Genomic DNA, 10889 nt, shown 5'->3' on the forward strand with positions numbered 1-10889 from the left:
ACCCCCACTATCTTCCCCCCTCCCCTCCAGCCACCCTGGGATTGGTGACTCTCAGCCCCTCCCCTTGGCTCCCCCAGACCCTCCCAGAGCCTTAATCGGGGAGCTGGGACTGAGTTCCTGCAACCTTCCAGATCCTGCCACCATTTCTCTCTTTGCCTCAGCATCAGCAGCACCGGCAGCACCAGCTTGTGGGGAGTGGGGAGTCTCCACTGATCAACTCCCTGATCTGCCAGTCCCCCCCAGCACCAGGCTCAGAGCTGCCCCACAGGTAGGCACAAGGGGAAGAGTGTTGGATAGTCTGAAGCTGGCACCAAGAGTCAGGGGCCAGAGTCAGGAGGGAATAAAGGAGATGGCATTCTGATAGGTGAGCAGAGTAGTGAGCAGAAAGTGTCCGTAGGGTAGCGAGCTGCTAATATTTGGAGCTTTAACAGACTGATTATTCCACAGCAGAAAGTTTTTGCATAAGTCTTGGGGTTATCTAGTTCTGAAAAATAGCCTTCAGGACCTCTTTTTAAACTGATTAAGGAAACAGACTAGTTTATGTTGTATAAATCATCATCTTTGTTGGGAGCTAGAGGCCGGCAGCATTTACCACTGCTCATTGCCAAGGGCACATCCTGGGGTGATGTCTAATGAAGGAGCAGGAAAACTGAGCCCAAAGGATGAAACCCTGGCTCTGAGATGTGTTTTATTCTTTTCTGACTACGAGTAGGATGGGAGAATTGACGGCTGGGAAAGCAGGTTGAGTCGAGCTGCTGGTCACAAATGCCTCTTGTGTTTTCATGTATCTGTATTGTCTTCCCCTCCCTGCCTTGCCCAGGGCCTCTCTTTGCCCTCTAAAGCACCATGAGGAGTGCCCTGCTGTTCGCAGTCATCCTGGCCCTTGGTCTGGCTCGGACCTTTGGGGTTGTCTGTGAAGAGTCACAGGAACAGGTGGTGCCTGGCGGGAGCCACAGCAAGGTAAGGCAGCCATAGCAGAGTCCTGGGAACATCATGGACACCTGGGGTTCTTCCTGTCTGGAGTACGGAAGAAGGGAGGAGGGCAGGGTTGGGAGTTACGTGGGTTCTCTGTCCTAGGGTGTTTTGTCTTTTTTGGGGTTTCTGCCTCTCTGATCCTCTCACGTTCCCATTGTCTCAGGTCTTTAAGTATCTTTGTCTCTGCATGTCTTTGTGCATAAAATGTGCCCAACAAATATGTTGGTTGATTGTCAGGAGGCTTGGTGATTTGATAGTCCTGTGAGAGGTGAGCTAAGGTGGTCTAAGGTTCTGTAGGGTCTGGCTCAGATTCTATTCTTGGCAAGGGCAGATCTTATTTACTCCCTGGATAGTAGGAAATGCAGACTGTCTCTCCCAAATGATCATTCGCATACTATTTCACCTATCAGTTATGTGTATTATCTTATTTTTAAAATGAAAATAAATTGTCTTTTCCTCCACTTATCCACCTCTTATAATCTTGGGTACTTGTAAAATCTCAATCCGTCTCCTGCCCTCCTCTACCTTTGCTGCCTCTAGCTTCTGCTTAAATGGGATAACAAAACAAAAACAAACAGAACAAAATAAAACCCCAAAAGTCAGAATGAGCCCTGATTTCCAAAGTTCCTCTAAGAAAAAAAATAGGAACTGCCAGGGTTACGGTGCAGGGAGAGTGCAGGGAAGAAGTCTTTAGAAGGTTTTGAAATGACAGCAATTACACTGGTACAAATGCTTTTAAGATGATTATGGGTGGAGTTTATTACAAATTCAGTGTGCAAAGTCTAACCGCCTCTCCAGCTCCAATCTGTTTAACATCTCATTACAAGAGCTGGGCAGCAGAGTATTTGAACAATTTGGGGAAAGTGTCTGCTGGGCCAAGAAGAGAGAGAAAAAGAGATTGCAGGGCAGCCTTGCAGGTGGCAGCAGCTGCGCCAGATCCAAAAGCCCTGAACCCATTCAGAATCACCCAGGAGTGCCAGATATGGGCTGGACCCTGTGTTTGGTGCCCCAAAGTTCCAGTCTGGGGTAGTCAGAGTGTCTGGGTTATTAAGAGACAAACCTGCTGCTGGATTTTGGGTAATAAGATGTCCCTTCTGCTCTTCCTGGCAAATGAAAGACGAATGCCCTCTAGCCCTTTCTCCCCACAGGTTGTGAAGATGGGGAAATTGAGGCAGGAAGAGGGTAGAATATATGTGTGCCCTTAGTGTGCCCAGGCAACTAGGTTGGTATGTACTTGGGTAAATGCACTGCTGTGTGTGCATAGCAGCCTAAGGATGCCTGGGCTCTGGAGAGAGGTTCTGCTGAGTTTGAAGGTGAAAGTCTCCAAATACAATCATCGTCTTTGCAACTGCAATTAACTGGGTATATGGCATGTACCCACTACCTTGCTGTGCCCAAGTTGCTAGAAAAAAAATCATAAGAGCCCCTGCTGGGCAGCAGTTCCAGAATCTGGGTTCTGTTTGTGAGGAAGAGGAAGGGATATCATTCCAAGTATGTGGCCTTCCTGAAATTACAGATCCAGGACAGAAAGGAGAGAGGGAGCAAAAACCAGAGGCAAAAAGCCATGGAGAAGGGGAGTATGAGAGAATTCCCTCCCATAAAGAAGCAGAGAGGGGAACGTCCATGGACATAGCCCAGAATGGGGGGATCTCATAGCTGGTGTGCCCTGGCTATCTATTGCCACCCCACCTCAGGACTGAGTCTTGTCTGTGACTCGTTTATGGAGTATAGACCAGAGGACACCTGCTTTGTCTGATGGTGCTTTCTTGGGAATGGGGGCATTCGTGGCTCTCTCTTAGTAGAACAAACACATCCCTGGGCACACTGGTTCCTGATATGCCAGGGAGAAAAGAACCTATGGCCTTTGTCACTGAGAGATTGCAGGATTGGAATGGGGCCCCAGAGGACAGTCCTCGAGCTTAGGAGTTAGTGTGATCAACTGACCCATTTTGAGCACAGAATGTCCTTCATATCTGGAAGTCCTTAGTCCTAGGCAAACAGGACAGTTGACCAGCCTACAGGGATGCTTCATTAGGGTTTCTCAAACCTCACAGTAGATATGAATCACCTAGGGATCAGTCAGGTTCAAATGCAGATTCTGCTTCAGCAGGTCTGGCAAAAGATGGAGATTCTGCCTTTCTAACAAACTCCCCTCTGTGCTGGTGCTGCTGTTGGTCCATACATTATACTCTGAGTACTTGCTTCTCTTCCAGTGTAAACCAGAGGAAATCCTGAAAGAAAGATGTATTGGAATTCAGCTGTAATGGGTTCAGGCTGCTTTATATGGGAAGAGTGTGTGGACAGGGTATGAGCCTTCTCCTTCAGCCCTCCTTTTCTCTTCCCTAAAGGACTCGGATCTTTACCAGCTGCCCCCATCGTTGCTGCGGAGACTCTTTGACAGCCGCCCTGTCTCCCTGGAAGGATTGCTCAAAGTGCTGAGCAAGGCTAGCGTGGGTAGGAAGCAGCCCTCGGGGGAGAGGGTGTGAGAGGAATGACTCTGAAGATGAAATAGGCCTGGAAGACCCATTTAGGTGGGTTGGGAGGGTGGGAGACAGAGCATAGCTTAGTGAATCTGTAAGGGTTGTGATGCTAATCCCCCTTCATCATTACTTTCTTGATCTGCTCCCCATTTACGCACATTTTCTTGGTTTCTCAGATCCTAAGGAATCATCACTTCCCCAAAAACGTGAGTAGCCTCTTCGTCCTCCAAATACCTATGACATGGACTCTAAGATAATCTTGCTGCTGCTGGGAGGGAGATACAAGGAGGCTCTGCTTCCCTGGTCACTTACTCAGAGCTCCATGGACAGGGGCCTAGGGGCCATTTTGGCCAGCCCCATCTCAGCTGGTGCAGACACTATGTCAGCTACAACTGATGAGCCAGCTTTGTATGACTGGGAAAGACAACTAGGGAGCTAGGAGGACAGTTTTAGGAGTTGTCTCTCCCACTCATACATACTTCCTCAGCAGGTGTGAAGGCCAGGGCCCAGAGGGTGGGGTGGGGTGGTATCCTACTTCACTGGCTGGACATTAGGAACCAAAGGATCTCTTGGGGCCTATGAAGATGCTAAACAGGCACCTGCTGGGACAGAGAGTCCTTGAAATGTGGAGGAGGGAAAGGTGGTCATAAAGGATAGCTGTGAAGGGTCAGTATAAAGAAACAGACTAGAAACCTAACCTCAGAAGTCCTGACACATGTATGGGGAAAGCATCACTCCTTCTGTTGACAATTTTGGCTTTTTTCTGCAGGTGACATGCATGATTTCTTTGTTGGACTTATGGGCAAGAGAAACAGCCAGCCAGGTAGGAGTGTATGGAGGTATAGTAGAAGAATTTGGAGAACTGGTAAGGACATGACAGAAATTAAGTGTCTATTTGTCACCAGAGGAAAAGTAAGATTTTTTTGGGGGGTTGCAATGAGTGGGGGCCTTTTCTAAGATAGTCCTGCTACTGCTAGGAATGAGGCTCTGTTTCCTCCCCACTCTCCCAACTCTCTTCCAACACTCTCCTTTCTAGCTAGGATGTTGGGTCAGGGTAAAGGACACATTCAGAAAAATCCCTCCTGTCCTGCATGAAACCCTGGGTTCAGTCCCTAGTACTGGAGGGAAAAAAGAAAGAAAAAAGAAAAATCTTTTCTAATTATTCTAATTACACTGTTTACTTCATCCAGATAATCCTACTGATGTGAATCCAGAGAACATCCCCAGCTTTGGCACCCTCAAGTATCCCCCCAGTGCAGAATAAAGTAAGGACCGTTGGTGGAGAGTGGAGAGGGGACTGGTGTGATTGTGTGTGTTGGGGGAGGGGTTGCCAGTTGTACATTTCCTTGGATGCTAAAGACATTAATGCTCATTAATTTGCCCTAAAAGAAGCCTAACAGGCAGTTTCTGTTGTTTGGACCCTGTTTTCTTATGATGGAGAGGTCATCATCTGATTACTATAGATATGGTATCCAATTCACATTTGAAGCATTTGCCTCCTGGGCAGGCTGAATCTTTTGGTTCAAAGACTCAGGAAATAGGCATAGAGCTAGTCAGACACAGGATGATTTAGGAAGAGATGCAAGGGACTCTAAAGTCTAACAGGAGTAGCTGGAAACCACATCTTAGCCTCTATGTGCCATGTAGGGATTAGAACATGGCCTAACTTTGAATCCTGGATCTGCCGTTTTCTAACTGTGACTCCATGGCCAAGTTACCTAATTCTCTGTGCCTCAGTTTACTCATCTGAAAAATGAGGGCAATGGTGGTACCTCCCAGCGTTGTGGTCTTGGGGATGGAGTAAAGAGAGGATGTTTAGAACAGTGCCTGGTGCCTGGTGGCCCAATGCTGTGTTAGCTGTATCATGGCTCTTTGGACCTGGGAGGTGGGAGGATGTCGTAGTGTTTCTCTCTCGTGGCTGGCTCTGAACTGCCTGCGAGAGCTGTCTGGGATGGACCTCAGGCCTGAGTTGGCTGGCAGATTCCTCACTTGTCTGTGAGTGTAAGCCCCCAGGGAAACTGTCTAGTCAAATCTCAGAACCTAATGCCTTGATACCATCTCCCCACACCCCAGCAATAGCGCACAACTAATAGCTTTCTTTTCACTAACTTCCATAAAAAGAGGGTGAGAAGAGGAGAGGAGAAAGATGCGTGAACCCCAGTAATCACAGGGAGCCCCCTGCCTCTCTCCCTGTGCCCCTAGAACCCACACTTGCTGGTCTCAAGGTGGCCAGCCAGAGACCCAAGGGGCTGGCTGGTGATGATACTGCCTGTGCATGACTCCCTGGACCAGAGACTGGGTCTGGCCCCCCATTTACTATTGGGTGAGAGGGCACAAAGAGCTGTAATAACTGTAACTCGCTGATTACATGGTGCTTACCGTATCATTTTGCTCTCATTAGATGGTTATTTCAGTCCTGCCGTCGGCCAGATAATTATATGGGCAGCTATATCTGGATGACATACTCTCCTCCAGCGTTATGCACCGGCCATAAAGATAATTACAGTGCAATTTTGCCATAGTATTTTATACAAATGGCAAAAACAAGTGCATTGTGGAAATCTACTTTTAATGTTTGCTGGTGAATCCAGGCTCTTTCAGAGGGACCAGGCCCATAATTGCAGCCTTCATAATCTCAGCACTGATGAAGCATTCTCAACCTGTTAGGTGCCAGGCAGAATAGGACGGAAGGTCCCTGAAGGCTGGTGTTTACAGGAGATTAGATGAGATGGATCAACACAGATCATTGTATCATCTTCTTCATTCACATGAAACTGTTGGAAAAGGAAGTAATCTGTGTGCCATCCTTTCTCTGGGATGTTTCTGGGAAAAGGAAGGACTAAATAAGGCAGGGGGAGCACTAGCACCTGGTACCTTGGATGGGCAGCAGGGAAGGGGCAGGCACCTGATATTAAGAGGTCCAGTCTTTCTGTCTAAAGGTTGCAGTGAAACTGAGGTGTAAAACTTCCCGTCTCTTCTCCTTTACAAATGCCCCTTCCCTGTCCCCTGCTTCCCCAGCAGGTGGTCAGTGGGAGTTTCACAGAACATAGATGTGATTTGTGTTTTTGTTTTTTTGTCCTTAGCACTCCACTTTTGGACCCCTGGGCTGCATCATGAAGACACTGTCCCCTATCGTGATGCCAGGTGCACGTTCTCCTTTTTCCCTTTTTCTTCCCCATCCTTGTAACTTTCTTGTGCTTTGACACCCTCCCCAACTCTTCTACCCCAGCCTGATGTGGAAACTGCAAAGAAACTACACCAGTCCCAATGGTCATTGATTGTAGATTCTGTAGATTGAATATTGTTTCTGTAGCATCCTACATTAACAATATAATGTCTCTCTCTACTCCCCAATAATAAAGAATTTTTACGTATGAGTGATGTGATGTATTCTTTTCCTTTTCTCCAGCTACATTGTAAATACATATATACCTATGTATGATACATATATTTAAATGGAAGTATTTTTATTTTGTACACATATCAATTGCCCTAATAGTGCCTTTGATAGTGCTTTACACAATTACTATTAGATTTATTTAATGGTTAAAAAATAAATATATGAATTTAGAATATAATTTTTAACACTCAGAGGCTTTCACAGACCAGCTTCAGATAAGGAAAAAACCAAATATTCTGATTTTGTGTATATTTCTTTTTTTTTTAAATTTATTTTTTAGTTGTAGTTGGACACATCACCTTTATTTCACTTGTTTATTTTTATATGTGGTGCTGAGGATCGAACCCAAGGTCTTGCATGTTCGAGGTAAGCGCTCTACCGCTGAGCCACACCCCCAGCCCTTTGTGTATATTTCTAAGATGAACCTGGGAGACCTTAGTCCCTGAATTGACACTGTTTAATTAGAGAGGGAGGTAGGATCGAGGCTGTGCAAAGCACACTGCTACAGAAGAAGATGTGTCCATAGTACTGAACCATCTTAATATCTGTAAACATGGAGCACAGGTTCTGTGACAGACCATGGAGATGAGATGGTGATCTGTACACAGATTTTATAGACTAGCAGGGTTGTGGAAGAGCAAACAGAGCCAGGCATAGTGATACATGCCTGTAATCCAGTGGTTCAGGAGGCTGAGGCAGGAGGATCTCAAGTTCCAAGCCAGCCTCAGTAAGTTAGCAAGGCCCTAAGCAACTCAGTGAGACCCTGTCTCTTAATAAAATACAAAGTAGGGGGGCTGGGGATGTGGCTCAAGCGGTAGCGCGCTCGCCTGGCATGCGTGCGGCCCGGGTTCGATCCTCAGCACCACATACAAACAAAGATGTTGTGTCTGCCGAAAACTAAACAATAAACATTAAAAAAAAAAAATTCTCTCTCTCTCTCTCCCCCTCCCTCTCCTCTCTCTCTTTTAAAAAAAAAAAATACAAAGTAGGGATGGGGATGTGGCTCAGTGGTTAAGTGCCCCTGAGTTCAATACCCAGTACAAAAAGAAAAAAGAAAAACAAACAGAACTTGATCTGGCTGGAATGGAGGGTGGACAGAGAAGTGACTACCGAGGCCCAGAAAGAGAGGAGCAGAAATCTTTAGCATTAATGGGGAAAACATTTGTTTCATATTCCTCTATAATGTGCCTGTTATTAGCCCCTGCAGCACTGGCCTAGTAGTTCAGAATGTGTAAAGGCACTTAATGTGGAGGGTGTGGGTATCTTTCATTAATCTGATATGCCAGTGCTCACAGCCTACTGATCCCAGGGGGTCTCTGTACCCATGAAACATCCTGGGAAATTCTCAGGCTCCCCAATCTTAACGTGGTTCAGGTGCCTTGGTTGTGCCCCCCAACTGCATTAATATAAAGCTGACATTCAGCTCTCTCAAGGTGGCATCAGGACAAGATCTTGGAGTCAGAGGCCATTTCTGGTAGTTCTTTCAAACTAGTGAATGTTTTGTCTTCCAAGAACCTGACTGGAGTCACCTTAGATTGACAGTTGTTGCATGATGTGGATGGGGAAAGGAGAGAGAGAACCCCCTTCATAGCAGAGGTCAAAGGATGCCCCCCACTCTAGATCCTAGAGCCTTTCTCCTGTGAGGCACCTCTCACTTTTCAAAGGGGATATTTTCATGGAATATGGAGAATTCCTTTGGGTTATGGAAACTTTGACAGTTGATTCTGCTTAGACTTGGAGTCAGGCATATATGCTGAGGTGAGATAATTGCTTGCCAAGTACGAGTATAAATGCAGAAAGATTGCTCTCTGGTGGGGCTGACAAAAATTGCAATACTGGGGATTGCAGGAAAAATGAAGACAAATTTTAAATCAAGTTTCTCTTTTTAAATTTAGAGAATGTGTGAAGGGATTTTGACCCTCCTTTTGCTGTTAGTTGTGAAGAGGTTGATACTAGAGTAGACCCGTTCAAGAAGACCTTGGCTAAGTTCCTGGTTCTTTCTTCTCCATTTAGCATTCTGTATGAGTGGTGTTGTGACTGTGTGGTGCTTTACTTTAAAAAGAATATTCAACAGGGCATGGTGGTGCAAGCCTGTAATCCCAGTGGCTTAAGAGGATGAGGCAGGAGGATCATGAGTTCAAAGTCAGCCCAGCAACTTAACGAGGCCCTAAGCAATGAGAACTTGTCTCAAAAAAAAAAAAAAAAAAAGGGCTAGGGAATGTGGCAAAGTGCCTCTGGGTTCAATCCCTGGTACCAATAAATAAATAAATTAAATAAAAATACTTGAGTATAAACAGCATAAACTTTCACCTGCATCCTTCGGGTGGTTGCTAGTTCATGAAGTTTACTGGAGTCAACACTCCAGAGATGGCCTAAGCAGATGGTTAGGAAGATTGAACCATGGCCCTTGCAAGTCATTCACCTAGCATCTCTAGAATTGTACTGGAGGTCTGGAATCTTCTGACCAGTGTGAGTTCTTTCACCTGCCTAGTCATGGGGGCTGGGCTTTCCATTAGAACATCGACTGCATCAGTCTCTAAGTGACCCTTTTACTAGAGGGCAAAATAGAATTCCTCAGCCCCAAACCATAAGATCGGGTTGCATGGCTGTTTTTGTGCCCTCTAGCTAATAAATGCTACATTTTTGGGGTACAGTGCCTCCTTTCAATACTATCAACCATCAGTTAGTGAGGTTGTGGAAATGAAGACATATGATCTTCCAAATTCATCAAGAGAACATGCCATCACCAAATGGCCAAACTTGGCTTAGATCAGTTGGCAAGATCCTGTGTTCCCTCCTTCTAATTTATTCATCAGGGAATTTAGAACCCTACCATATGACTGTCCTGAGGGGTTGTGCCTGACTGAGGGTTATCTTTAGGGAGTGGACAGGAGGAAACCAGAAAGAGGATGAAACAGAAGGGTCCTGGAGCCAGGACCTTTCTTCCTTGTTGGGAGACAGAGTGGGGTAACCAAGACCTCCAACGTCTCGGAGGCGGTTGTGGGGAGGGCAGGCAGGGTAGGTTGTTTTGTTTTGATGGCTACTTTTGGACAGGCACATCTGAGGAGAGTATTTAGAATGCTGAGAAGGCAGAGTGATGGAGTTCTATAAAGACTCTGGAAGTACAGGCTTCAAGGACTGGCCTGGGTTTCCAGGGTGCAATGGATTCTGTGACTTCCTTCATCTGGCTAAGTGGAAGTGTTATAGTTAAAGCTTCGTCCCAGGGTTTCATAAACTGACTTCCAGACCACTCACGTGTAATCGAATCAAGCCTTTATTGAAGCACACCGGTGGCAGCTGACCAGAACATTAAGCTGTTCCCCTGACCAGCCCTGAACAATTCCAAGGGCGCTCCTTATAAGCCTGAAAACCGCAAAAGTGATTTTGGGGGGGTCTAGCCAATGCAAGCAAGCCATGTTACAGAAGCGGGACAGTGCAGTCAAGCGGAGGGAAGCCTAACCAATCAGCCCAATCACCCCAGTTACAGAAACAGAGCCCCATTACCCTAGTTACAGAAACAATACCCCATTAGGTAGTTTTATGTTCTTAAAGGTTTCTATAGCAAAAGGAAAAGAAGATCTTGCCCCAGTCATGACTCTTCTACTTGGCATGGTTGTTTTACAGGATGAAGTCATAAAACAAAATGGAGTCATATTTGCTCCTATTATCACAGAAGGAGGGACAGTAGTGGGTCATCAGTGGAATGAGGGACACCAGTGGTCCAGCCCTCAAGTGCTCCTTCATTCATTCATTCCTTGAATCATTCACACAGGCTTTGTTAAGCATCTACCAGGGAGTGTGGTTAAGAGCGGAGATGAAGTCAGGAGCTGTCTTCAGAAAGCATTCAATGTTTTGTAAAACTGCAACAGGGGACATTCTGAGAAGCTTTTGGACTACCAGATCCAAAATGAGTTTTGATCGGGCTTTTCACTCCCCAGCCGCTAAGGCGAAGAGTAGGTGATCTTCCAGTCTTGGATCTGCTCTTGGAAAGGCCAGGCCTGGGGTCTTGGCGCGGAGGCAGGCTCCCGGCCCCG

The 10889-nt window shown here is 46.3% G+C and overlaps 1 protein-coding gene across 1 annotated transcript; it reads left to right on the forward strand.

The window, feature by feature from the left end:
- The first annotated feature begins 93 nt into the window (after positions 1 to 93).
- Tac3 (tachykinin precursor 3) lies at positions 94 to 6829 on the forward strand. Its single transcript, XM_015482672.2, has 7 exons — positions 94 to 268; positions 821 to 960; positions 3324 to 3429; positions 3632 to 3661; positions 4225 to 4278; positions 4646 to 4720; positions 6539 to 6829. Exons 2-6 carry the CDS (start codon positions 847 to 849, stop codon positions 4717 to 4719), a joined length of 378 nt encoding a protein of 125 aa, XP_015338158.1. The 5' UTR covers positions 94 to 268; positions 821 to 846; the 3' UTR covers position 4720; positions 6539 to 6829.
- The last annotated feature ends 4060 nt before the right edge of the window (positions 6830 to 10889 follow it).

The sequence above is a fragment of the Marmota marmota genome, unplaced genomic scaffold, assembly GCF_001458135.2.
Source record: "Marmota marmota marmota unplaced genomic scaffold, marMar, whole genome shotgun sequence".
Classification (NCBI taxonomy): Eukaryota; Metazoa; Chordata; class Mammalia; order Rodentia; family Sciuridae; genus Marmota; species Marmota marmota.

Excerpts from the sequence above, each read along its gene's own strand:
- Tac3 (XM_015482672.2), top strand. The coding sequence starts at position 847 with ATGAGGAGTGCCCTGCTGTTCGCAGTCATCCTGGCCCTTGGTCTGGCT. Across the intron at positions 961-3,323 it reads CTGGCGGGAGCCACAGCAAG|GACTCGGATCTTTACCAGCT; the intron begins GTAAGGCAGCCA and ends TCTTCCCTAAAG. Across the intron at positions 4,279-4,645 it reads CAAGAGAAACAGCCAGCCAG|ATAATCCTACTGATGTGAAT; the intron begins GTAGGAGTGTAT and ends TACTTCATCCAG.